The following is a 25,171-nucleotide window of genomic DNA, read 5'->3' on the forward strand; positions in this document are numbered from 1 at the left end:
CGCGGAAAATCTGCAGCGGCCAGGCCTCATTCACCGACAAGTGGGTAATGAAGCCGCCGTTGGTACGAGTAATGGCCCTTATCGTCAAGCCTCTCAACTGCGACAATCGCAAATTAGAAGAAAAAGCCGCCGGTGGTGACGTGCATGTACGCGCAATCAAGGCTCAGCGCAGAAAAGGGGGACCCGCCTCAATTGCGATATTCACTCCACACCCAATGGCGAAGCCTGTTTCATGAGCCTAGGATAAGTTTTTTTTTTTTTTTTTTTTTTTGGATTGGCATCTTTCCTCCTTTTATCGGTTGATAATGGTAGTTGCTGCAGTTGTATGGAGTTCTTTTTTTGGGGTTATCCAATCTCAAAAACAGATTGTCGTGGGAATCCCCGTCGTTTTCAGATAGGTAATTTGCCTGCATTGGTGTGTGGCATGCCCAGACATTAGCAGGCCTCTATTCATTGACAGACGCGACAGCGCTTGTAAAGCCTGGTTCGTTCTAGAAAGCTTTATGAAACTCTTACTCGCAGGTATGTATGTATGTACTGACCCGTTATAGATGCATCATATCCCGTAGCATCATCATCTATCTACTCTACCCCGCCTAAAGGTACATCTATGCCCATTTGACCTGCAGCCAACCCTTGACGTTCAACTGCCAGCTATCAATCAGCCCAGGCAGCGAGTCCATAGTGAGGATACTCTTGATTGCGTCCTCGTCTTCTAATACCCATCTTTTGAGCTTAGGCTCAAAGTCTCTCGACATGACCTCCGTCTTGAGTTCTGATATCCACCCCTGGCCCTCCTTAATGCTCTTTTCTGCTGCCGTTTGTAGATCTTTAATCTTAGACGCCAATTCTTTGGGAAGGCTGGTCTTTCCTGATCTATCCCGTGCTTTTTCTTTCTCATTATGGTTCAAGATCCATTGAGCAGCCAGTTTGATTGCTGCGGTTGTATCTCGAAGCATGGCAATGTTGTGCATCGACCCAAGCATTGTAACTGTACGCTCAATGGAAGACTTCTCGCTGTGTAAAATCTGGCTTCGTTGGTTTTCAAGACTTAGACCCAAGGCCTCTGTTATTTGATATAACGCATCGGAAATATCGGAAGATCGATCAAAATCGATGCACAGAGACATTAGAGTGCAAAGCAGGCTAATAGTTTCAAAATAGAAGAGCTCCGGCGGGGTCATTTCATCATCAGGGCCGGCCAGGAACCTTGGGAAAGAGTTACTCAGGCGGCCCAATGTTTCTGTAATGAAAATATGATCATATTCCGAGCTCCCCGCTGAAGCTTTGTAGCTAGCTGGGGATTTATAAGTCAGTAGCTCGTGGAACGCTTCGGCTAACATGGATAGATGGCATCGGCGGTTCTGTGGGTTTGATACATTTAGCACAAATACTTATACAAAGAAAAGTAGGTGAAGTTTCACTTACCGACGGGGCTGGTCCAAGCCGAAGCTTGAGGTGCATCGGCTGGACTGTGCTGCTGTTCCAGGACGGAAATGATCCGTAATCGATTGTCTGGGTGAGATGCGTATCATCGTTAACCTCATCTGTCCAATCATTAGTTCAATTGCAGAGTAAAATTTCACCAGTCCTCAATCTTACTAAATCGCGGATCTGATTCCAGTTCGCGTGAAGTTTGTCCTAGGAATCTTTCGATTCTTCGCGCTTCTGCAAGACTCATTGCCCTCGTACAGCTCGATCGAAGGCGCTCGATGTATCGTGGGATTTCCACCACGCTGCTGTAGCTTCCTGATTCAAAAGCGTCTATCAAGCGCTGATGCATCTTTAGCTTCAAGGAATTTACGTAGTGCGACTGCAAAAGATCCATCAGATGGCTGCCCCAGCTGTCGTAAGTTGACAATAAAGCAGGGGAAATTGTCGATAGGCGATCGTAGAAGATGGGGCCGAGAGAGTCGATTATGGTGCGCTTGACGCCGATGACGTCCCAGATATCGCTGGCCCTAGAGCCTGAACCAAGGCGTATGTGTAGCTGTGTTAGAACAAGAGATAGCTGACTATGGCCTGAGTTCTGGGCGAGATGGTCGTCGAGTAAGAGGAGGGCACGAATGAGTTGGCGCGTTGCCTGTGGTTTTAGAAGCTGCCCAGCTTGGTGCTCACTGAAAGCCAAGTTTAGGCCGCAAAATGCAATCAATATTGCAAGTTCTGGCATGATCTCGGCGTTGATCTTGGTTTTGTCACCCTCAGACTTTATGACCGAAGTGTAAAAGGTTACACCTGCTTGTGATAGTTGAGACAGGCAAGTATGACACAACGCTGCCTCCACTGTAGATTCACAAACCGTGCAGTTGAGCTGTTGATTTTGGTCCCGAGACTTGGTCTTTCGGTGCGTTAATAATAGATACTGTGCCTTAAGAGCCAGCAATCGCGTGGTGGCCGCCCTGAAGTCGCTTGAGTCACCTCCTGCCAACTTAGGCAAATGATCGTATGCTAGATACTTCAATCCGGCAGCATCAAGGCTTTCCATCAGAGTCTTCACGTCACTAAAGCATGCTGGGCTAGTATGCTGATCATCAATGTAGTGGATCAGCTCTTGAAGTCGTAATGAAGAAGGCTGGGCATCTGCTAAATCGGGTTCGTCACTTGGACCAAGGCTGAATACTGCCAAAACTCTTGCTAGTAAGATATTTCGTCTGTACATAGGTCTCATGTGGCTAGACGACAGAAGTTTTGAAAGCAGTTTTTGGATAACGTTTGCAGAGCTAGTTTAATGGATTAGCAGTGTTATAGACAAGGAACTGACAAGGATGTGGTGCATCACTAACTCTGGATGTGTGTCCTTCATATGGCTGGCCGCAGTAATCAGATGCCGCCACATGGCAATATCTGATGCAAGTAGAGTCGATTGTCCGTCGGCATCGCAGTCGGAAAGACAGTCGTTGCAAAGGTTGAATACAGTCGGCCAGTCACCATCTCGACTAAATTTGGCAATGGAGCGCATCACCACCTCTTTTCGACCTTGGCGAAACTGCGCAACAGGAGAGAAAATAGGGCTAGAAATAAGTTTGCGAAAGTCTTCAGGAGTGCCGTGTGTCTCAACAATGTCATAGAGCAAAAGGACTTCTTCTTCCGTCTTCACACGCCTAGAAGGGGCCTTTGTAGATGCCTCATTTGAGTCTGCTTCAGCCTAGGAGAGCCTGTACTTAGTATTGAAATTGTCTACATCGTCCTTTGATAGTAGAATACCTGTTCTGTGGCTTGAGCAGCTCTCTCGATCTGCTTTTGAGCTAAGGTACCGTAGAGCTTCCTTTTGTCGGGCGAGATCAATGGACTTTTCTGTACCAGAATCAGCAAGCTGAAGCGTTGGAGCTGTATATATGAATAGCAATCTGAATATGAAACTCACAGAAAGAAGATGTGTGATGACTATATTCCAGAATAGCCAATCCCTTTCCTGCGGGAACGAGCGATCGATGATGGCCGCAATCTGCATTTTGTGAGCCACCTGTGCCAATTCCAAAATTGCCTGTCAAGCTATATGAAATGCCGTGGTTTTACCTGTTGGGCGCTGGCCAAATCCCAGTGAAGCAAGCACGATTCCAGACAGCGTGTGGCGGCAAACTTGTCTTTCGGGGCAGCCTTGACGGCGCGCACTCTCAACGGCCCCAGAGTCTCGGAAAAATCATCTGCATCGATCAAGTTTGTGGTGGCCCACTCCATCAGCTCAATTGCCTCTACATCCTTGATAGTGCTGCCGTCCTTGACATGCTTCCAGACAGCAGCAACCGCAGCGAATTTGGCGTTGGGATCATCAAGCTGGCTCTCGGCACAGACCTGGAGAAACTATGGCAAGGAGATATTCGGTCAGCTTCATCGTCCTGGAAACATCATCTCTTAAAGTTGAATCTATGAGCTGCGAAACTCACCTCATAGTACTGATCATTGGAGATCTTGGCTCGCTTCTCGGCAAGGCGGATCACGACAGGCCAGTTGCCGTCATGAAAGGCCGACTGAAGCTGGAGGTCAACCCCATTCTTCAGGCGAGGTCTCTGGCGATTCATGAGGAGCGTGGTGCTGATACTTCCCGACCACACGTTCTTGATCGCTGTCAGGCTTCAGGGCAGCAAACCGCATGAGAATCGTTGAATGGCTTGGAGGGGCTGATTTGGAGCAAGACTGGACCTGCGCAAGGCTGAGGGACCAGCCACAATAACCCCACCATATGTGGCTGATTATGGCGGTGCACGATGAGGCTGCCGCTGGGTAGAAAGAGTATGGAGTAACTCTTCTACCAAATACTACCTATTACACCAGCTTTAGCTGAGAATTTGGCATTACCAATTACCATACTTGGCATTCGCGACCACCGTAGGGACCAAGCTTTTCATAGATACCTTTGCATGCCTTCGAAATAGGTATTTTATTAATGTACCGGACCTTTTTTTCCGAGCCTCCTCCGTCAATTTCGTCTCAAGACATGTGACTTTGTTTCTCCCTTTCCTATCATCTAACGTCTAGGTACATGTACCAATCTATTGCCTCATTTGAACCTTTCTTACTCGTAAAAAAATTGCCGCAAAGCGTTCTCCGCCTTGTTTTGCACATTCGTCCATCACACACAGCAGTGCATCCCTGCTTTGAGCAAATGAGAGCCACTATGCTCTAGTTGATCCACTTAAGCGGCGGCGAGCTTATAAGCAGATGACAGATCATTGGCAGTTCTCGGGGCACCGGCCTCGGCACTTACAAGCCAGAAGATACGACGTACTCAACAGCAACGATTAGCTACCTATATGTATGAATAGCATTTATCATTTTATCACCATGCCCAAAACCTTCATTCGTTTTCAAGGGACCCTCTCCGCCACTGGATGCTAAGCAGGAATTCAAGCATGAAAATTGCATCAGGCTTCAATGCAACCGCAAGTTAAAGAATCAACAGTAACGGAAACACATGCCGAGTTACCGCCGCCGTCACTGACAATACCGTGTCTCAATGTCCCAAGACCAGGCGCCGCAGGATATTTCTAGCCGTGAGTATGACTTGGTGATTGCCAAGAAGCGAAGATTTCGAGCAGCAAAGGCCTGTTATCCGTGTCGGCGACGAAAGGTCAAATGCAACTTCGGTCAGCCTTGTGACAGCTGCACCATCCGTGGACACCCGGATCTTTGCAATTATACTCTAGCTCCGGATGTGATTCACTCGCTTAAAGCTAATAATGTCTCTAATCCGGGCTCATCTGCTGCGAGTGAAGGCGAACCTGTAGCCACTGGTACTGCAAATGACATGTCCCAAGGATTATATGTGAATCCGATTGCCCCGTACAATGCCAAGGTTCATCTAGGCCCAGAGTCTCTTCCCAGTCTTCTCACGATGTACCAGAGTCTCAGCTCTCATCAACAGCTTCAGGGCCGGAGCAGCCCATCGATAGCTGCGTTTGGGCCCTCAACAAATCCGCAAACCATATTCGAGCTTCTTTGTCTTCAGGATTCGGGTGCTCTAATACCGTTTGCAAACCTGTGGAAACCGGAAGACGGTCCTGAAATTATATACAAAGCTTTACCTGAAGACGAACATATAAAGAGGTAAGTCTTTATTGCAATGTCTCTCAGTCCAGGTATCTTCAAACTAATAGGCAGAAAGTTATGTTCAGTACTTCCAGACATCGCTATTTCGTATTTTGCCTTTTACTATCAATTTCGTTCAATTTGAAGCTGCACTGTCTCGTTTTCTGAATGCAAAGAGAAATAATCCTATTACAGCTTTGCAAAACCCACCACCTGACTGCAGGTTAACTTGGTTCGGACTGTTATTCAGTATTCTCTCGTGTAGCGCGCAGCTTCGTTCCGACCAAGAATCTGAGCTGCTCAAAGCTGGCGTTTTTGGTCGGTCTCATCGCCTCTACCTTTTTTTTTTTTTTTTGTATTTATGATCGATGATTCTAACAAATACCGAAATCCATACAGCATGCTGCTCATTCCAGTGCTTGCGACTGAATAACTTCATCTCTTTTCCTGATATCCATACTATCCAGGCCCTCATACTGCTTGTCAACTTCTTGCAGAATCAGGCGAATGCTGGAGCGTCTTGGTCAATTTTAGGTGAATAATATTGGTGAAATCGGGTGAAAAGGATGAAAGAAGTATTGTGCTAATTATTATCATGCGTGTACTTCCAGGTCTGACGATACGACTTGCGCAAACACTCGGCCTTCACTGCTCTCCAGACCCCGACAATGTTGCCATTGATCAAAAAGGTGAGGCGACCGTAAAATACTATATCTGGTACGTAATAATTTCATTTTCTTACGAAATGGCACAAACATCTGACTCATCATGTTTACGATGAACAATTATATAGGCGATCATTAATATGGCAAGACACGCTGGTCTCTCTTTGGTACGGGCGGCCGTCCTGTATTACGGTTCTGGAAGATATCTCAATCGAATCACCGCCACAAAAATCATCTCGGCAGTATCCTTTCACCCACAGCTGCAATCACCTATTCATAACGGCCAATAAAATTAGCCAAGCTACCAGCAAGGCTAGATTCTCAAAACGACAGCTCTCCCTTCTTGAGATACGTGATTTCAAGAAGGTAGTTGACCAAATTGTCGCGCGATCAGCCCCTCACCTTCAGCATGCCGCAGTATGCAGAACCCGTGACGATTCTATCCAACATCACTTCTTCCGCGAATTCGTGGACTCGGTAGTGCTCTGTCTCTACCGCCCAGTGATGCTCTCGTATGGGAATGCATACAGCAAAGAGCTCACAGACACCCATCTGGAGCGCTGTCGCTCTGTTCTTCGCACGTATCTGGAACTGCTCAGGCTCGATTGTCCAATTCGGAGATCGTGGGTTTTTGTTCATATCACGCTTAGCTGTGCTTTGACGCTCGCGTTGGCCGCAAACACTCGAGAAGATGTCTCCGATAAGACCTTTCTACACGAGTTTCTGGTGACTTTTTCTCAAGCAAACATCTTTGCAAATGTGCCTTCATATCAAAATGCACTAAGGCTACTTCGACAGTCTTTAAGTGCAAGCGAACTTATTTAAAGATGCCCAGAGAACGTCATAATACATCGATGATGCATTAGATGGTCTGAGGGAGACACCGAAACTATCGGTATACAAAGGCATAGATCATGGCGCGCTATAACGGGTATCTTCTAATCGCTAACTGCTTTCCCATTTTCTGTCTGGCGATATTTTGGCAGCGCCTCGCCGGCTCGCCACCTGTACTGACTGCCTGGGTGATCCTCTGGCAGCCTTTTAGACCCGATGAATACTTCTCTTGCCGTTGCGCCCTCTTTCTCAACATGATTTCTGAATACACCTCGCTTTCTTAGCTCAGGAAGAAGATACTCGATGATATCCTCGAAACTACCTGGGTTTGTGACGTGAGCCAAGTTGAATCCGTCTACTCCAGATACGTCGATCCATCTCTCTAGCGCATCTGCTACAGTTGTTGGACTTCCTACCGCTTTTGCTCCAAGGCCACCCAAGCTGAGATATTCTACAATTCTCCTCTTGGTCCATGGAAGATTGTCAGTGCCTGGGATAGTGTCTGACCATCTCCTGACAATTGACTGCAATCTTGGAGACTCTGTAAAGCGGAAATCTTCGTCGTCGGAGTAACCAGAAAGATCGACCCTAGTCCATCCATAAAATAGAGCTAAAGCGCCTTCTTGGTCGGCGTACTGGAGATAACTTTCCCTTTTGGCCTGAGCTTCTTCGTCTGTTGCAGCAACGATGACGTTTATACCAACAATGATCTTGATATGGTCTGGATTCCGGCCTTCCTTTCGTGCTACATCTCGTATGTTATTGACAGTCTTCCTTACGCCCTCCGGCGTCTGGCCACCAACAAAGATGGCCTCTCCATGCTTTCCTCCGAAACCGTTACCTGCTTCAGATACGCCTGCTTGGAAAAGGAATGGCGTGCGCTGCGGAGATGGCTCGCAGAAATGGGGCCCAGGCACCTCGAAATATTTGCCTTTGTGCAGTATTTGAACAACGCCATCACTTGCGATATATGTACCACTTTCGCGATCACGAAGAACTGCGTCATCCCTAAAACTCCCTTCCCATAGTTTATAAAGCACTTCCATGTACTCATGAGCAATGACATATCTTTCGTCATGAGGAATTTGCTCCTTGAGTCCGTGATTGCGAGCTGCGCTATCGAGATATGATGTGACAATGTTCCAAGCAACACGTCCCTCACTCAAATGGTCTACAGTTGATAGACGTCGAGCGAGTGCATAGGGCTTCTCATATGTCAAGCTAGCCGTAACGCCAAAAATGAGGTTTTCGGTTACAGCTGCCATTGCAGGAACCAGGTATAATGGGTCGTTAACTGGATACTGAGCGCCAGATGCCAAAGCTGGCACGACGTTCGAAGGTCCTTTGTATACGTCGTATGGTCCTAGAGTATCTGCGATGAACATGGCATGAAACTGTGCTTTATCCAGGAGTTGTGCAAGGTCTGTCCAGAATGAAAGTTTCGTGTACTGATCAGTCTTGTTTTTCGGATGTCGCCAAAATCCAGGAGATAAGTGGCCTGGAGTATTCATGACGAAAGCGTTCAAGATAATTTGTTTCTTCCCTTTGGCCTGCTCGCCGTCCGCTGGGGCGGCAGCTAGTATGTTATCGCCCATTGGATCTTCAATTATATCATTCAGTAATATATCAAGAAGGGGCGAATATAACTTTGCGATGCGCATACAATAGCAGAGCTGGGATGAAGCACTAGTCTATTTAATATTGGAAGGCTTTCATGTATTTCATATAAGAAGTAAAAAAAATTACATTTTAAATACCCGACAAAATACCTCAAGTACGCAAAACTTCACTATTAGCCCTACTGAATCATATGAGAGTGACTGAACTAATATTCTGTGCATGGAGCAATAGTATGGTTGATGTGCCGCTATAAAGTCGCCACACAACGCGCATAGCACGCAATACACACCATGATCTCACATCAACGGCCGATCTCGCATATTTGGGTTTATCACTGTCCAGTAGAAGATCGAGTTCAAATTGAGTTGCAAACCGTATTTCATTTAGTCGGACCATTTTGTTGAGTTTATGTCGGCAAACATCATTTACGCCGCAAATACCAAAGTCCGCTTGTCGGCGGTCTAAGGGCCCTATCTTGCTTCATCGCAACACCACGTTTATCGGTGAGATTTTGAGAGGTGTCTGTTAATTACTCACTATAGATATATAGCTAGCTAGAGAGGACAAAATAACGTCATTACCTCCCAGTGCAACGTGCTAGGTCTATGGGTCTGTTTTCCATCGTTCCCCGGAAATGAACAAACTCAAGATATAGTAAGATCTACAAGTGCGAGATAAGAAGTCGGCTATGGTCAATGAACGGTGGTTAACATGTCCCTGGGTATACTTGTCTCGTTTGTCTGCTTAAAAGTGCCGTCAGCGCACCCATAATTTGAGGGACATCGCTTCGCTGCGACTCGAAGAATCACCTCGATTTTTTTTTTTTTTAAAAAAAAAAAAAAAATCCACCACATCTAGCCTTCATCATGTCGGTTCAATTGGGTGTATCTGGAGTGCCTGTGATTTCTCAGGGAGCAGCATATGGCCTCCTGATAGGATTGGGCGTTGGCTTCTGCGGTGTCATTCTGGCCGCTATCAAAATACAGAGAGCCTACCTTTCAGAAGATTCGTCGACTTCAGAGATGTTTATGGTTGCCAACAGATCGGTGGGGACAGGGCTAACAGCAGCAGCGGTGTTTTCATCATGGATGTGGATTAACGAAACTGTGTTTTCAGCTGCATTCTGCTACAAATTTGGGATGGCTGTTCCTTTTGTAAGTCATCTTTCCGGTTTCCATGTTTCCATAGTCATTTTCATCTAATTGTAGCTGACGCATGTTGCTTATAGTGGTGGGCTACAGGGCTGTGCTTTCAAATTGCTTTGATGGCAGCTCTTGGCGTACTGGCCAAGATTCGCGTGCCATATGCTCACACATCATTGGAAATTATCCGTATGCGTTATGGTAAAATTGGGCATCTTGTGTTCATTGTCCTCAATATCACAAACAATGTCTTTGGATGTGCATCCATGATATTAACAGGGTCGCAACTAATCTTTGGTGTTTCTGGCATGCATTTTGTTGCAGCTACCATTCTCATTCCCCTCGGAGGTAAGCGTCTCCCACATACATCTAAATTGTATTCGAACATCACTGTTGACGTCGGTCGGATAGTGGTCTTGTATACGGCAGTGGGTGGCCTTAAGGCGACTTTTTTGACAGACTACCTTCACACAGCTATTGCTTTGATCCTTATTATTTACTTCACCCTGGCAACTTTAACTCACGAAGCAGTGGGAGGCCTCGGAGGTTTGTATGACAAGGTTACGGCGACGGCCTCAGAAAATATTATTGCAGGAAACTACGAAGGATCCCTGCTCACGATGAAGTCTCTCGACTCAATTATTTGGGGACTGATTCTCAAGTTCGGGAACCTTGCCCTCGTCGTCATGGTAAGAATGAATCTACGTTTTTGGTGCTCCTAATCCGCATTTTGCTAATTTGTTTTCATCACCTCTGACCGGTAGGATACGGCATTCTGGCAAAAGTCTTTTGCTACTGAGGTCAAGGCTACTGTGCCTGGATATAACCTTGCCGCAATTGCAATATTCGGGATTCCCTGGGGCCTCGGTACCGTTATTGGTCTCACTGCAAGGGCCATTCATGAAACCCCAATTTTTCCGACATACCCCGGCGAGTTCTCTCCAGATCTAGTTAATGCAGGCCTGGTGATGCCGTACACAATCAAGGCCCTGATTGGAGACAAGGGAATTGTGGCTTTCTTTGTTCTCTTATTCATGGCTCTTACTAGTACCGTCTCTTCTTCTATGATTGCTGTCAGCAGTATTTTATCCTTCGACGTATATAAAACATACATCGACCCAAAGGCATCGGATAAAAAGATTATGAGGGTTAGCCACCTCGCCGTTGTTTTCCACGCCATATTCATCACTGGCATCTCATTAGCGCTTAACTATGGTGGAGCTGATATGACATGGATCGGCTATTTCAGGCCGATCCTCTCTTGCCCTGGCATCATTCCTCTGGGTCTGACCCTTGCATGGCCGAAGCAGACGAGACTAGCAGCCGTCGCATCCCCAATTCTCGGGTTTCTCACCGGTCTTAGCGTTTGGCTAGCTACAGCTAAGTCGCTCTACGGCACCATCAACATCGCAACCACGGAAGCTAGTTTTCCTGCTTTGTATGGAGCTATTGCGTCGTTTTTTTCACCTGCTCTTTACTCAGTTATCATTTCTCTTTACAAGCCAGAGACATTTGATTGGCGACGGTTTTTGCTTATTGAGTTAGCAGAAGCACCAAAGCTTGAGAGACTTGAACCATCGCTTTCAAATGATAACGAAAAGGATGTCAAAACTGATGGAGTTCTCAACGAGTCTAATAGCCATGGGGTTGTGGTTTCGGATCCACAGAGCGAGAATATATCATATACAGCTTCCGATCCAGAGAATGTTAAGATTTCTGATATCAGAGAAAAGCGTACTATGAGCATATCAATAGATAGCGATATAAGCACACTCGACCTCGATAATGTGCAGCATCCATTTGATGAGGCGACATTGCAAGACCTGTATCGTTGGTACCGCATAGCATGGCTCTTCTTTGTCGTCGTTGTGTTCGTCACTTTTGTCGCATGGCCAATGCCATTATACAGAAACTACATCTTCACCAAACCCTTCTTTTCAGGCTGGACGACGGTTGCGATTATATGGCAATTTCTAGCATTCTTCGCGGTGGTCATTTACCCTCTATACGATGGAAGACATGCAATTACCAAGGCATATCGAGGTGTTTGGAGTTCGATTAACGGTAAATTTAGCCAGCCATGAACATGTAGTGGGCATCAGATTGAAATGCCAAATAGATTAAATGCACGTGGGGTGGCTTGGGTTATGCTGGAATGAATGTTAGTACCTATCATACATATTAACTACAACTTTATATATTGCTAGTCGACATGCAATATAGTTAAGCGATTTACGAAATGCATATATACTAGGATTCATCAAAGTGATTCTACGCTAGTGAACATTATAGACGATGGTTTCACTATATAAACTTATTGTGATAAAACGACAGCTGATAAATTTGATTTATATTCGGTGCTATTCAAATATGTGCATAAAGTCATTGAAGAGTATGTACATCAATATATATAAAGAATTAAAGTCAAGCAAAATCTTTTCCAGATAAATCGTGCTGATTCATCTTATATACTTGGCGATAGACATTTAGCATTGGCCATTGACGTTGCAGAAGTGCCTAAATCTTGTCAGTACAAACATCTTGAACCAGAATGAACAGATACTTACCACTCAATGTTGACGTTGCCGGTAGTAGCACCGTTAGTGAGTGAGCTGAAAGCTCCGCGAGACAGATCGATGCTGTCGGCGGAAGGGCAGCCAGGGCAGGTATCCTCAACAGTGACGGTGACACTGTTGCCCTTGCCACCAACGCCATCACCGCTACCAGTGTTGGTGATGAAAACCTTGCGGCCACAGTACTTGGGAGGGTATGAAGAGCCCTGCCAGGTGGGAGTAAGAGCGGCAATGAAATCGCTATCGGCGTGCTTCTGGCCGCAAGATCCGTAGGCGCCCTCCTGGTCGTAAACGGTAGCGAGACCGTAGTGACTAGAGCTGCGTGTTAGTACTCCGAAGACATGTTTTAAACTTCAAGAACTGTGAAACTCACGTGGTTCGCTTGGCTCGGGGAGAAGACTCAACACGAGACGGAGGCTCAGAGCTTGGGAGAGCGCTGGCAATGCCGGCAGCAGCGGCCAGAACAATAAGGGCGGTCTTAGCAAACATTTTGAAGAGTTTTTTTTTTTTTTTTATAAATTTGGATTTAAAAAATCTGAGAAGTTGAGCTTTGAGGACTGGTATTGAGTTGTTATTGCAAGTGATGTGTGAGATGATCGAGACAAAGAAGGAAGAGATCGCCAGCTCTATATATATACTCGATGCTCTCTTGCGTCTCTGGCTAACTTTGCTTTACTCAGCTATTGATTCATCATCACTATCAATATTGAAGGCTTTTCTTAGTACTGCCAGCCCTTGAATATTGCATTGCGTATACAACCCAAGCTCGGCGAGCCCGACCCATGGCTCCAATACCATGATGCGTTCGGTGTAAGACAAGGAATTTTTCCGCTGGTGTGATTCAGCGAATCATACGCTGAAATCAACTAGTTCCTGGCGGCCGTAGCAATGTAAGCAGGACGGATCAAATTTGTCTGTAAACAGCAGCTGGTTGGTTGGGCGATGGTGTTTTGGGAAGGTAGTTAAAACACTAGGCTGGACTAAAGCCCGGTTCTTGTAAGGTGCAGGTTGCCAGATAACTGGATCAGGCGAAATAAATCGATTCCAGGCCATACCCTTGACGAAAATTGCCCGGGTAACAATATTTTCCTCTTTTCTCTTTCTTTTTACAAGGGGCACGTGGGTTTATGAACCACAGATCTGATCGCCATGGGCCGTCCATGGGTTGAGGGGCAAAGCTTACTGGTGGATTTTCTTGACTTACAGGCGCTGTTTAATGTTTCCTATTCAGGTGTGCCAAGGAGTTGAGGCTGACGGGCTGTGCCTGCAGTTAATTTACCAAAAGCGCATAGCGTCACTAAGACATGGGAGGCACTTGTAGTACTTGGGTAGTAGGTATTGTAAAATACAACTCGATCAACTAGCTCTGTACGTAAATCTAAGTCTAAACTGCAGAACTACTCTACTCTAAAATAACCCATCAAATCCCACTATGCATTTCTCCTTCTTTTTTATTTATTTTCCTTTTGGTAAATTGCAATGTCCTAGTCAAGAAGGAAGTCATCTAATATTGAAAGCAACACGTAAAAGATGGCCTGACTGAAGATGGCTGCCTGCGAGATATCCATAGATCCATGTCCGTGTTTCTTTTATTCAGGAACAAAATAAATGTTTTCACCCATACCTTTGAAGTATTCTGCGCTTGCAGGCAGTGGTCAAGCCACAATTGGCAAAATCGTAAGGCATCAGAATATGTCACCTCGTACAGTATTCTGGCGTACGATTCTCTGACCAGAAAACTCTGGATTTCTATTACCAATGGAGCATAGAAGTAAGCCCGAGATCCGAACCTTTTCTCAAGACCACAACTATTTCTCTATGAAGGCCGTGTCTAGTACGATTAAAGAAATATATTGACCGAGGACTGCCGAGGACATAAGCGACACAAAGTATCACACGATTACGGATATCTACGGAAATGCAACAAATCACAGAAGAAGCGTAGAATGCTTACATGCAGCGTGGTTGCAAAGAGACGAAACCGAAAACAGCCGTAGTCAAGCAGTTTATAAAGCAGATTAAAACCCTCATTTTCCATTCCCAAGAACAGTTTCAGCCTAATTAGCTCATATTCCGATTTCCGAGGTTTTAAGGTTCCACTCTTTGGAGCGATGCTTGGCTGCATGCACGATGTAGGGCGATTGGCCTTTACGGCAACGTTCTGGCCCAGAACAAAGGTACGTAATGAATTTTCTCAGGGTACCAGCAGGCTGCCACGCCCAAGCCCTCCAAGAGCCCATAATTTTGGAATTATACTCCTATGTTAGCGGGCGAGTATTCCGTATTACCCACTACCCCAGCTAGTGCGACGTGTCTCGTATGGGAACGACTTGGGGGGCGGACTGACAAGCATTGCTCAAGGTACAGGGAAAATATGATTAAATCTACACATGAAGAGTTGTAATAGAAACAAGGACCATTCTGCGCATATTTCAGGCTTTGCGTCTCAATGCTCATATGTTCTGGGCGAGTCGTTTGCCTTTGCGAGGGGCATGAAGAAGAGACATTTCGTATTTCAGCCTTCCACCGATAAACAGAATGATTCGGGCGGTGCTCAGCGGCATTGATTTAGCCAATTGGCCCGGATGCTGACGGCATGGCGATCCGGGTATCGTCAGGGAAGCGGCAAAACCCTGCAGATCCGGCAATGGTCTCCAAGCTCTCGTAGGCGCAGAGGATCCATCGCCATGTTAGCGGGCGAATTCCAATTGCTGTGAAAGCATCTAATATACTAAATCATTATTCCAATGCCACGACTTCCACCGATAATCTTTTATCCACTATTCCAGCAAGTCACGAAATTGCAAGCATTACATGTAGCTCACGGGCTCATGCTGCAGTGTCTAGCACGTACCCTGTAGCAGAAGAGAAATACGGGCTTTGCAACCAAATGAAGAATATATGATATGAAGTCACACAGTATTTGAGGTAGCTTACACTGCATTTCATTTTGATGCCATTGGTCAGAAGCTCAAATTGAAAGTTTTGTTTCTTTCTGGTGTTTTTATGGAAGTTCTTGTAAAATCACAAGCCTAAGTCGAAGTTTCTACATACGCACATGCGCGAATGTAATAACGCCAAAGAGTAAGGTATCTAGTAGCTGTCTGTAACCACCAACTCCGTATTAAAGCTCAGCGCACTAATGTTAAAAAGGCTAAAGGCAATACCTCTATTAAGCTAGAAAGCTGATCAAGGACCCTGAGTTTGACTAGCCTCAATGTTAATTTTGCTCGATAGATATGAAATAATGAACAGCGCAGCTGTAGAAGAGTTTTGAGACGTACGCTGCCTTTAGAGTGAAGAAAAATGCAGATAACAAAATATAGTATATGATTCAGAACCAATCAATAGATCACGACTTTGGACTGAGGCCTATATCGCTGCTAACGCTTCTTTCTCTCCTCTTCCGACACCGGCCGCCTTTGTGCTCTGCCGATGGAAGCCGGTCACGGGACCAGGCTTTCCCCACAGTTGAGCCAAGTAGTAGCATAGCTACTGCTTGATGATTCATCCATGGTTGAGATTGCACCGATTTCAAGCGTCCGGGGGTTCCCATAAGTGCCTGGCTATTCCAGCAGTCTGTGGCTCAGTTCTTCTAATTTGGCAACTGATAACTCAATTCAACAAGTTTTAATTCTCACGTAAATACAGTCATGGCAGCCTCATTGCAGAACAGCAAGTTGGCCTTCATTGGAGGGGGGAATATGGCCGCTGCCATCATCGGGGGACTAGCCAACCAGGGTATCAACAAGCAGAACATCATTGTATCTGAGCCTTGGGATGTCAACAGAGAGAAGATTGCGGCCACTGGCGTGCGAACCACAACATCTAACGTCGAGGCCGGCCAGGATGCCGACCTCATCATCATTGCCGTAAAGCCTCAAATTGCCAAGACGGTATGCGAGGAGCTTGGAGGATCTTGGTCCCACCGGGCCACTCTACCAATCGTTGTCAGTATTGCTGCTGGCATCACCCTTGATAGCCTGAGAGAGTGGCTGAAGACCAGTGAGGGCAAGACTGCGCCGGTTGTTCGTGTGATGCCAAACACGCCTGCTCTGGTTGGAGAGGGTGCATCTGGTCTCTATGCAAGCGAGGATGTCAAGGAGAACGAGAAGCAGCTTGTTGATGCACTTCTTGGCAGTGTAAGCAAGGCCACTGAGTGGGTGGAAAAGGAAGAACTACTTGATGTTGTAACCGGATTGTCTGGTAAGTCGCCCACATGGATTGACATGAGGACTTCGGCTAACACAAGCATAAGGTTCTGGCCCTGCATACTTTTTCGCCATGGTTGAACATCTTATTGCTAGTGCAACGGCTTTGGGCCTTCCGAAAGAGCAGGCTACTCGACTAGCCAAGCAGACATGCTTGGGAGCTGGTCAAATGCTTGTTACATCTTCAGAGGAGCCAGCCCAGCTGCGCAAGAATGTCACGAGCCCCAATGGAACCACTTATGCTGCTTTACAGACTTTTGAATCATTGGGCTTTGATGAGGTTGTTAACAAGGCTGTCATGGCCGCCACAGCTCGATCTGCCGAGTTGGGAAAGTCATAAATGGAGAACATAGAGATAATAAAAGCTACTTTTGATTTAATTTCTCAGGGGTATTGAGTACATGCTCTTAAGAGCCAAACAAGGCATAAGTCAACCTGACTTTAAGCATTAAAGTTTGCTTAAGAGAAGAACCGGAAAATAAATAAATAAATAAACATCACTGAGCTCCCTTTTCGGCCTTGTCCTCTTGGCTTGAGGTCTGGGTGGAAATACGACGACCAACAACATCCTCGAAATCTGCGACAATCAAATCTTGCTATAATTACCTTTGTTAGAAAAGATGGTCATTCACTATTGTAGGATAAAATTTGGCCTTCACTTACCGGACCCAAAAACGTCTTGCCGAAGAAAAACCAGTATCCTGCGACAACTACTGCCCAGATGCCAATCACAACACATACATAATCTGCTCATGGTTATTATATTACTCTTGATATACTGCGAGTCAACACTTACTCATAGTATTTGCGGTAGCGGGAAGTGACGTAGGAAAGCAGAAGAACTGTAAATGGTGTTAGTATAATTGTTTAGAGTTTGTAGAGTAATACCAACTTACAATTGAAGTAACAACCACGTAGAGTGCTCCAATGACATTCACAATCAGACCAAATACTCTTCCCAACTTGAAATGAGTCCCTGGAGTCTGGTAAATGTCAAGCACCTTCCGTCCTCGAATGAGCAGGACGATGATCGGAAACGAGTACGAGACGTTCAAGAAAATGGTGCATGACGCGACATATGCGCTGAAAGCTACCGCCGGGCCTAGATATAAGAGACCAAATAGGATATTAAAGACGAAGCAGAACATGATAGTTCGGACTGGTACGTTCAAGCCAGCCTGAATGTGAGCAAAGTAGTTGTGAAAAACGATGCCACGATCACGAGCCATAGCGTAAAGTAGTCTGCTGACGCTTGTGATGCTGGCGTTTGTGCCGTTGATAAAACAAACGGCGAGCATTAAGCTGAGAATAGTGGCAGCAGCTCGGCTCTTGGTTGCCTGAAGGATGAGCTCGACAATAGGCATACCTGTCGACGTAGCAAGGACGGTCTCGGCATCGACAAGGCAGAAGAGAATGACTAGAATAAAGCCGAATCCCCTAAGAATATAGTTATTAGTTATGTTTTCGGGCTTATATATATATATGCACAGCATGATGACATTCAACTTACGTGATACCACCAATAACAATGGAGTACATCATGGCTCTTGGTGCATCCCTGGATGGATTTGGCATCTCCTCTGTCATGTGAAGAACGACATCGAATGCGATGAGAGAGAGAGCGGACTGCAATAGGCCCAAGATCCAGGCCATGCCGTCGGACCAACCAGTCTCATTATTGAAGTCCGTGAAGACAAACTCTGCACTAGTCTTTTCTGACATGGAGAGAAGGACAATGCTGATAATGACAAATCCGAAGATGGACCAGTACACTATGCTGATGTATTAGCCATCAAACTGACACGGGTTGTTGAAACGCCTTCTTGGCTCGACTTACAAGCGGCATCGTTCCATCTGCCTAGGATCCTATTACCCCAAATATTTGCCACCGTCGTAAAGACGAGGATTGCAACAAATATTCCGTATGTTTTCGCCGCGGTGATTTGATAGGATCCGTTTGAAGCCACTACTGCTGCGGCAGAGATGAACTGGGCTAAGTCATGAATTAGCGATGTCCGTATAAGTTATGAGTGGCAAAATTTGATTCTTACAGCCAAAGTAGTCCTGTACAGTTACAACGACAAGCCAGCCTACAATATTGGCCCATCCGACTACAAAGCTCTAGAAGGGCATTGACTGTCAGTGTACAAGATACAAGACGCAAGACGATTAAATAGGAAACTGAGTCGTAAAACATACCATGGGCTTTCTCCATCGTTCTGTGCAGAGGGCATATACAAAGTGGTACTGTCCTCCAGCGGTTGGCCAAATAGCACTGAGCTCTCCAAGGCTTGCGGCTACACAAAAGCAGCACAAGACGCAGAAGATAAATCCATATAATAGAGCCACAGAGCTACCAGAGGGCAAGACAAGGCCTATTGAACCGGCAAGTGCTATCCATGTGCTGTGTTGGTTGTTGATCATTAGTTATCTTGAATCATTCAACTATAGTTGATACAAGGAATGATGGTCGTACTTGAGAATGGCAAAAGCCATGGCCATTGTTGATAGGGTTGACAGTCTGGGCTGAAGAGCCCCGTCACCCGATGCTGCGGCATTGGACCCGAAAAGCGCCATTGTTGAATAAATTTGACGAAAGCGTTGATGAAGGAAAAGGGAAAGATAGGCAATGAATAGCAAGAAATTCGAGGCGGTGATGGGCCTGATTTGTATTCACTGATTGCCTTCAGTTCTCGGTCAAGAAAGCGGGCTCTCTGGAAACCACGGAAAGAACATTATAACCGTGTCTCTTGCGTCCCTATTCTGTTAGAGGCTTTGACCGATTATCATAGTTTGGCTAGCCGGGTTATCTCGCATCAATGGCCTTTGATATCGGTAGAGAAATGTTGAAGCTTTGTCCAGTGACAGATGGTGGCGATGAGGCCTCAAGTGTCTCGAACAAGTTGATACGAAGCGTGGGATAGCTTCCGAAATAGGCAATTTCCCGAGAAACTCACAAGTGCTTCCCCAGATCAATTCAAATAATCCACTTAAAAAACGCGGGGTAGAGGCGTGCTATCTAGATAAGTTCACTGAAGAATCGAGACTGATTACAGCCTCTTTCTCAGAATCTTGCCTAAATAGGATAAAATGAGTACGTGGGTTGTCGGAAAGGATAGCAATTGTGGTCCTATCGCTGCGGTCCGGAGAGCCTCAAAACAGCTGTGGATATGGAGCCAGATAGCATGGGGAAGATCCGTACCGAACTCTCAGCTAATACTTCATAGGCGGAGCTGCGCGTGGAGCGCGGACCGAGACGTTTCTATTCCCGTTCTCTGGATAAGATGGTGACACGCAGAGATCTGTTCATGCGACTCTGAAGGGCGCCACAAACAGGCCTAGAACGAGAGTTTCTTGTTGGCTGCAACCTGGACTTCTGTTGGTGATGAGAGGTGGCATAATAGGAAGGCCTACGCGCGTGCACGTTGAGGGAAGCGCTTTGTTTTTATAGAGCCTGGTAATCCATTTTATATGCACATATATAAGCAGATACCCTGGGCGCGCGTGCCTCAGGGGCTGGAGAAGATAAGAGACTAGGTAGTTGCTGTCGACCAACGCTATGTTGCATTTAGGCCATTATCGGAGTTGATTCCGTCTTATCGGCAGACACAGCTGGCATCTACAAGCTATCGCCGGTATCTTGCTCCTTGACGCTGAATTGAGGTTCGCCTTATGATTCAGTATCTGGGGAAGTGGATCAATCTGCTGCTCCACCAACAGCTTGTGGATTCGTACTTGAGGCCGATAAATAATGAATAGCCTTTAGCTGTATCGTAATCGGTTTTGCGCTGCTTCAAAGTGCTGGTCATTGAGTGGACCGCCGTCTATCTTTTCTGGTACGACGCATGCCGGCCCGCCTACCACATTGGGCAATTCTGCGAGAAGGCAACGAATAATGCGGCGCACAGCAGCGCTTTGGCAGTTCGACCCCTCCGAAACGAAGGGCGCCGATTCTCAAAATATTGCCACTTGAGGCGAAATTTTGAGTCGGTTGCACGATTCTATGGCCTAACATTGAGTTTCCACGAGGATCATCCACAATGGCCAGCGTTCGGCTTGCACGCAAACGTATGTATTAATAGCTGAAGCGCGCCCTGTGCTTTGCAGAAATGCCTAATCACGCCGGACTGCCTATTTCGCTTGCACTTTGCCTTTTATCTTTTCGTGGTCGCAGTACTCAATGACATCCAAAGACGGCTACTCGTGGACAAAAGCCCAAGGCCTTCGGGCTGGGGTTCCATCTATCGGTGTAATTGAACCGCCTTCAAATGTTAAGAGCACCGACACAGTCTACGATGTTATTGTCGTAGGCGCGGGCTATTGTGGCCTCACAGCAGCTCGTGATGCTAGCTTAGCCGGTAATACTACCTTGACTCTAAATAATATGGAGAAGTTATAAAAGGGAGAATGCTGATTTTTTTTAATTAGGCCTAAAAGTGTTGCTGCTGGAGGCTCGCGACAGAATTGGCGGTCGATCGTGGTCATCCAACATTGAGGGATACCCGTACGAAATGGGTGGCACATGGGTATACTGGGGACAAGCCAACGTGTGGCGCGAGATTGCGAGATACGGCATGCAAGATGAACTGGAGATTTCTTACGACTTTTCCAGAGGAATCAATAAGTATTTATTATCAACCCCGCAAGGCGTACAGACTTTTAGTCATGAAGAAGAGGTATTACAAAGCTTTTGCTCTGCCATTGGCTTGCCTATAGCTATTAAACAAAAACAGTCGTAACAGAAGCTGACTATTATTAGGACGCACTCATGCAATCATCACTTGCCAAACTCGTCAATGTCGATGGATGCCATGGTCGAACAGTTGTACCTTTCCCTCACAGCGGCGTACTCAGCCCCGAAGCTCGCAAGTACGATCACATGTCTGTTGCCGACCGGATTGCAGAAATTAAGAATGATCTTACTCCCAACGAGCGCCTCTGCGCAGAAGCATTCGTCCTTTTGTGCAGCGGAGGCACTCTTGAGACAACGAGCTTCTATGAGTTTCTCCACTGGTGGGCACTGAGCGGTTACTCTTACGAGGGTTGCATTGACTACCTCGTTAAGTATAAATTCCGCGGCGGCCAGTCGTCATTTGCGATTCGTTTCTTCCGCGAGGCTCTGGCTTCTGGCAACTTGTCTTATTCTTTTAACAGTCCTGTTGCAACCGTCCAGCATGGAGGCGAGAGCGTTCAGATCACGACCCGTGCTGGCAAGATTTTCCGGGGAACCAAAATGATCTGTGCTATCCCCTTGAATGTCTTGAACGATGTTAAATTTGATCCACCCTTGGCGACAGGAAGAAAGGCAGCTGCCACCACTGGCCATGTCAACCAATGCGTCAAGGTTCATGCCGAAATCAGTGACCGAGATCTTCGCTCGTTTACAGGCATCAGCTATCCGCACAATGGGCTTATCTACGGCTTTGGCGACGGGACAACGCCAGCCGGTAATACGCACGTTGTAGCCTTCGGTGGACAGCACAATCACTTCCATCCGGAAGAAAATGTTGAACACACCAAGGCAGCGTTCGAAGGGTTTGCACCTATGAATATCGAGAGACTGGTCTTCCACAACTGGTCTAAGGATGAGTTTGCAAAGGGAGCCTGGTAAGCATCAAAAATCTTCCTTATTCTCCCCTATGTTCGAGTCGAGCCTATGGCTAACGTTGTAATTTGTACTTGAAGGTTCTTCCCAGCACCTGGCTTGATATCCACACATTTGAAGGATATGAGAGCAAGAGAGTGCAACATCGTATTCGCATGTTCCGACTGGGCATTGGGGTGGCGTAGCTTCATAGATGGTGCTATTGAAGAGGGAACCCGCGCTGCTATTACTGTACGAGCCGATTTCGCTGGTCGATCCAAGCTGTAACAGAGGCATGCGGACTGGTGACTGTAGAATAGTTGAGGCACGAACTGAAGAAGGCCGAATGTACAAACAATATTTGCATATAGCGAAATGAACATTAAATGCGTTAGTAACATCATTTATCTTCACATGATTAAAATTGGGCGGTGTCGGGTAACTACTTGAGTCCATCTCTGAGAGCCTTGGTTCGCCCATATGTGCTCAAGAGTCTGGACGGCGATAGGAATGGTTCCAAAGTGGGTGCAGCTGTACAGGCTCTGGAGTCGATGGGAAAAGAAATCTCGATGCTCGGGCAAGATGCTCTCTGCGGCAGCCACAAAGTATGTCCAAACCAGAGCGTGGCATCCATCAACACTAGGCTCTAGATCAAGAACCGTTTCTCGGAGTCGTTCTACTGATTGTATAGACTCTTCGTCAGATATGAGATGGAGGGCGCGATTTCGGTATAAATCGCAGGCCTGCCGAATAGCTTCTTTCATGACAGAAACATTGGCAAATTGCTCCGGGTCTTGATTGACTGATGGGCTTGAAGACATGAAGTCTAGATAGTAGTCGGGGCGTTTCGACAAGACTTGTAGTCCTTTAGTTTCGCTGGACAGTGGAAATCCAAAGAGTTCGAACCTGATTAAATTGATGCATCAGCTTAAGTTTTTCATGGGCAAAAATATCACTCTGAACAACCTACATTCGTGTTTGTTCTTTGATAAATTCCCTTGTAGTCATTGACAGAGACTCTACCGAATCGGACGATTTTGCCAAATTTGAGAGAATCTCTAACAGATGCACGTAGTTATTCGCGCCCGTAATCGTGTCTCCCACAAGTAAAACCAGGATCGTCGCCCATGTTGACAGGCTGAAAAGTCTCTTTGGCTCCAGTTGAAGCGAGTCGCGGAAGAGTTTCGATAAAATTGCTTGTTGGCCTACTTCAGCTGCCATTCGCATATGCGGCGCGTTTTGCGATAGATGGAAAGCTGCAATAACGGATATCGCCTGTCCAACAAGCTCATCTTCACATGCAAGAGGAAGCAAGATATTGCGATAGCCGTTGCCACTAAAATCAAAGACAACCATTTTGGGCGCGATGGTTTCCGAAACTGCAATTAGAAGGGAATGTGGTCAGTCACCGTCTTTCTTTCAACGAAGCTTGCCTGTGCGAAAGAAAAAAAGAGAATCTTACAATAGCTGAAGAATTGTCTGGCTTGAGGAGATAGAGCTTGAATAGCAGGCTGCGGGCGGGAGAGTCGCATCTCTCTTGAATAAACTTCCTCCACGTCATCTTCTAAGCTCTCGGCCGAAGAATCTGTGTCGGACGTGGGTATATCTGGAAGAGGGCCGACGAGAGGGCGTTTGTTTGAAATCTTTGATAGAGTAGTGGAAGCTCGGCGAGAAGCCAACCGCGCTGTATCGGGCGAAGATCCTGGCTGTTTGCTGTTTACGACAACCCATCGGTATCGATTTGGTGCACGCAGCGAAGCTTTAGCACCATCTCCAGCAGTGCGATTTGTGGACTGTGAGGGCCGTGGCGAGCTGCTATATTTCATGTGGGAGCTGAATCGGCACTCGATACCCTGGCCTGAGCACTTGATGCCCTTTTTACAGCACTTGAAGCATTCGGGCTCTGTCTTATCGCAGCGCACTCGGCGCGTGCGACACTCGAGACAACCTTGTACAGAGTCAAAATTCACGTGTCGAGCATTGGTAAAAAGGGATCAATAAAGAGCTTATCACGTACCGTTGTTTCTCTTTGCCAGCGACATGATGACGCGGGTGGCAGCAAAATGGCCGTATCTGCTACTGGAGCACGCCGGGAACAGTGGGAAGTTTCCAAACCGTGCAGCCACTTCCACTGCCTAATAGACCTCTAGGGCACTTATTAGGAGTTGAGGGGTGGGCTGTCTGATGCAGCTATGCAGCTTGATGCGGCCTGTGACAATGACGGCAGGGCGAACTCCAGACTGACAGGTCAGGGCAGCTTGACAAGGGGCGAACTCGGCCCTCGATGGAGTCAAGAAAATACGGAGAACGAAGCACGGACTGCGGCGTGGAAGATGGAGGAATGCGGAGACGCCTCTGCTCTGTGGAGAGCCGTGAAGTCCGATAGTGCTAGTCCCAAAGCACAATGAAGGTTAAGATTCGGCTCTCCTAAACCGCGGCTTTATAGATAAGAACGCTGGCGCATCGGCATTAAAACACAGCTCTTTGATTTGCCCCCCCTTATTATAGGCTGGTGGACACTAGTACTGGTACTAGTAGCATGTTTTAAACCCATAGCCCGCGTAGTATCTCGAGCGGTTTCCACGTGTACTTCAATAATATTTGTGCATTCATTCCTTCTTTTGGCAGCGTATAATAACGTACATATAGATACCTTGGCTGTAACCGTGAGTATTCAATGTTGGCTCTCACTGTCTGCCATTCGAGTGACGTTCCACCACGTATTCAGCCGCAAGCTACACGCAGAAAGCCGCTGAGGGTTTTTGAGTAAGAGGTGTTAAATCTTGGTTTCAACTGGTGCCTCAAAGAACACCAGGTGGTTATACACTATTTTCTGTTTCCCTAACAGTACGTGTATTGCAAAGCACTCATAGAGTACGGAGCACTAGGTAGTGCAATTTTTATACCCCACCAAACAAAATAGAAAAAGGAGAAGGCATACAGATCCGCACATTTCACGAGGAGCTAGATAACTAAGAACGGGTACTAGACAAGGTTACTCTGTATTCCTCTATCG

The 25,171-nt window shown here is 46.5% G+C and overlaps 9 protein-coding genes across 9 annotated transcripts; 4 read left to right on the top strand and 5 right to left on the bottom strand.

Annotated features, from left to right (window-relative positions):
- Window positions 1-429: 429 nt before the first annotated feature.
- On the bottom strand, window positions 430-4,093 carry TrAFT101_008097 (uncharacterized protein). The gene is made up of 8 exons (XM_024910671.2): window positions 3,885-4,093; window positions 3,517-3,801; window positions 3,365-3,445; window positions 3,205-3,294; window positions 2,784-3,145; window positions 1,603-2,720; window positions 1,429-1,547; window positions 430-1,364 (listed from the first exon to the last, which is right to left on the bottom strand). The coding sequence occupies exons 1-8, from the start codon at window positions 4,017-4,019 to the stop codon at window positions 609-611; spliced, it is 2,946 nt and encodes a 981-aa protein (XP_024758779.1). The 5' UTR covers window positions 4,020-4,093; the 3' UTR covers window positions 430-608.
- Window positions 4,094-4,529: 436 nt separating this feature from the next.
- On the top strand, window positions 4,530-8,805 carry TrAFT101_008098 (uncharacterized protein). Its single transcript, XM_024909961.2, has 5 exons — window positions 4,530-5,544; window positions 5,603-5,844; window positions 5,926-6,060; window positions 6,138-6,243; window positions 6,320-8,805. Exons 1-5 carry the CDS (start codon window positions 4,955-4,957, stop codon window positions 7,014-7,016), a joined length of 1,770 nt encoding a protein of 589 aa, XP_024758778.1. The 5' UTR covers window positions 4,530-4,954; the 3' UTR covers window positions 7,017-8,805.
- TrAFT101_008099 (uncharacterized protein) lies at window positions 7,130-8,620 on the bottom strand (the record flags this gene model as incomplete). Its single annotated transcript, XM_024906812.2, has 1 exon — window positions 7,130-8,620. One exon carries the CDS (start codon window positions 8,618-8,620, stop codon window positions 7,130-7,132), a length of 1,491 nt encoding a protein of 496 aa, XP_024758777.2.
- A 706-nt stretch (window positions 8,806-9,511) lies between the features above and the next one.
- On the top strand, window positions 9,512-11,871 carry TrAFT101_008100 (uncharacterized protein; the record flags this gene model as incomplete). Its single annotated transcript, XM_024900533.2, has 4 exons — window positions 9,512-9,799; window positions 9,874-10,135; window positions 10,199-10,476; window positions 10,552-11,871. The coding sequence occupies 4 exons, from the start codon at window positions 9,512-9,514 to the stop codon at window positions 11,869-11,871; spliced, it is 2,148 nt and encodes a 715-aa protein (XP_024758776.1).
- A 402-nt stretch (window positions 11,872-12,273) lies between these two features.
- TrAFT101_008101 (uncharacterized protein) lies at window positions 12,274-12,849 on the bottom strand (the record flags this gene model as incomplete). The annotated part of the gene is made up of 3 exons (XM_024900448.1): window positions 12,274-12,304; window positions 12,355-12,672; window positions 12,734-12,849. The coding sequence occupies 3 exons, from the start codon at window positions 12,847-12,849 to the stop codon at window positions 12,274-12,276; spliced, it is 465 nt and encodes a 154-aa protein (XP_024758775.1).
- Window positions 12,850-15,732: 2,883 nt separating this feature from the next.
- Window positions 15,733-16,963, top strand: TrAFT101_008102 (uncharacterized protein). Its single transcript, XM_024901970.2, has 2 exons — window positions 15,733-16,566; window positions 16,619-16,963. The coding sequence occupies exons 1-2, from the start codon at window positions 16,014-16,016 to the stop codon at window positions 16,909-16,911; spliced, it is 846 nt and encodes a 281-aa protein (XP_024758774.1). The 5' UTR covers window positions 15,733-16,013; the 3' UTR covers window positions 16,912-16,963.
- Window positions 16,891-20,040, bottom strand: TrAFT101_008103 (uncharacterized protein). Its single transcript, XM_066128235.1, has 10 exons — window positions 19,774-20,040; window positions 19,048-19,647; window positions 18,771-18,975; window positions 18,623-18,692; window positions 18,409-18,564; window positions 18,082-18,343; window positions 17,468-18,008; window positions 17,368-17,413; window positions 17,235-17,317; window positions 16,891-17,167 (listed from the first exon to the last, which is right to left on the bottom strand). The coding sequence occupies exons 2-10, from the start codon at window positions 19,146-19,148 to the stop codon at window positions 17,069-17,071; spliced, it is 1,563 nt and encodes a 520-aa protein (XP_065984352.1). The 5' UTR covers window positions 19,149-19,647; window positions 19,774-20,040; the 3' UTR covers window positions 16,891-17,068.
- A 711-nt stretch (window positions 20,041-20,751) lies between these two features.
- On the top strand, window positions 20,752-22,733 carry TrAFT101_008104 (uncharacterized protein; the record flags this gene model as incomplete). Its single annotated transcript, XM_024906811.2, has 4 exons — window positions 20,752-20,929; window positions 21,000-21,247; window positions 21,331-22,178; window positions 22,257-22,733. The coding sequence occupies 4 exons, from the start codon at window positions 20,752-20,754 to the stop codon at window positions 22,441-22,443; spliced, it is 1,461 nt and encodes a 486-aa protein (XP_024758772.2). The 3' UTR covers window positions 22,444-22,733.
- TrAFT101_008105 (uncharacterized protein) lies at window positions 21,178-24,538 on the bottom strand. Its single transcript, XM_024905917.2, has 4 exons — window positions 24,173-24,538; window positions 23,618-24,103; window positions 23,126-23,534; window positions 21,178-23,061 (listed from the first exon to the last, which is right to left on the bottom strand). Exons 1-4 carry the CDS (start codon window positions 24,195-24,197, stop codon window positions 22,566-22,568), a joined length of 1,416 nt encoding a protein of 471 aa, XP_024758771.1. The 5' UTR covers window positions 24,198-24,538; the 3' UTR covers window positions 21,178-22,565.
- Window positions 24,539-25,171: the final 633 nt, after the last annotated feature.

Source organism: Trichoderma asperellum, chromosome 4 (assembly GCF_020647865.1).
Source record: "Trichoderma asperellum chromosome 4, complete sequence".
NCBI lineage: Eukaryota > Fungi > Ascomycota > Sordariomycetes > Hypocreales > Hypocreaceae > Trichoderma > Trichoderma asperellum.

Excerpts from the sequence above, each read along its gene's own strand:
- TrAFT101_008103 (XM_066128235.1), bottom strand. The coding sequence starts at position 19,148 with ATGGCGCTTTTCGGGTCCAATGCCGCAGCATCGGGTGACGGGGCTCTT. Across the intron at positions 18,976-19,047 it reads ATGGCTTTTGCCATTCTCAA|CACATGGATAGCACTTGCCG; the intron begins GTACGACCATCA and ends CAACCAACACAG. Across the intron at positions 18,009-18,081 it reads ATTGTTATTGGTGGTATCAC|GGGATTCGGCTTTATTCTAG; the intron begins GTAAGTTGAATG and ends CTATATTCTTAG.
- TrAFT101_008097 (XM_024910671.2), bottom strand. The coding sequence starts at position 4,019 with ATGAATCGCCAGAGACCTCGCCTGAAGAATGGGGTTGACCTCCAGCTT. Across the intron at positions 3,802-3,884 it reads CCAATGATCAGTACTATGAG|TTTCTCCAGGTCTGTGCCGA; the intron begins GTGAGTTTCGCA and ends TCCTTGCCATAG. Across the intron at positions 3,446-3,516 it reads ATTTGGCCAGCGCCCAACAG|ATTGCGGCCATCATCGATCG; the intron begins GTAAAACCACGG and ends CACAAAATGCAG.
- TrAFT101_008105 (XM_024905917.2), bottom strand. The coding sequence starts at position 24,197 with ATGTCGCTGGCAAAGAGAAACAACG. Across the intron at positions 23,535-23,617 it reads CAGACAATTCTTCAGCTATT|TTTCGGAAACCATCGCGCCC; the intron begins GTAAGATTCTCT and ends TTCTAATTGCAG. Across the intron at positions 23,062-23,125 it reads ATCAAAGAACAAACACGAAT|GTTCGAACTCTTTGGATTTC; the intron begins GTAGGTTGTTCA and ends CAATTTAATCAG.
- TrAFT101_008098 (XM_024909961.2), top strand. The coding sequence starts at position 4,955 with ATGTCCCAAGACCAGGCGCCGCAGGATATTTCTAGCCGTGAGTATGAC. Across the intron at positions 5,545-5,602 it reads GAAGACGAACATATAAAGAG|TTATGTTCAGTACTTCCAGA; the intron begins GTAAGTCTTTAT and ends ATAGGCAGAAAG. Across the intron at positions 6,061-6,137 it reads AGCGTCTTGGTCAATTTTAG|GTCTGACGATACGACTTGCG; the intron begins GTGAATAATATT and ends GTGTACTTCCAG.
- TrAFT101_008102 (XM_024901970.2), top strand. The coding sequence starts at position 16,014 with ATGGCAGCCTCATTGCAGAACAGCAAGTTGGCCTTCATTGGAGGGGGG. Across the intron at positions 16,567-16,618 it reads TGTTGTAACCGGATTGTCTG|GTTCTGGCCCTGCATACTTT; the intron begins GTAAGTCGCCCA and ends CACAAGCATAAG.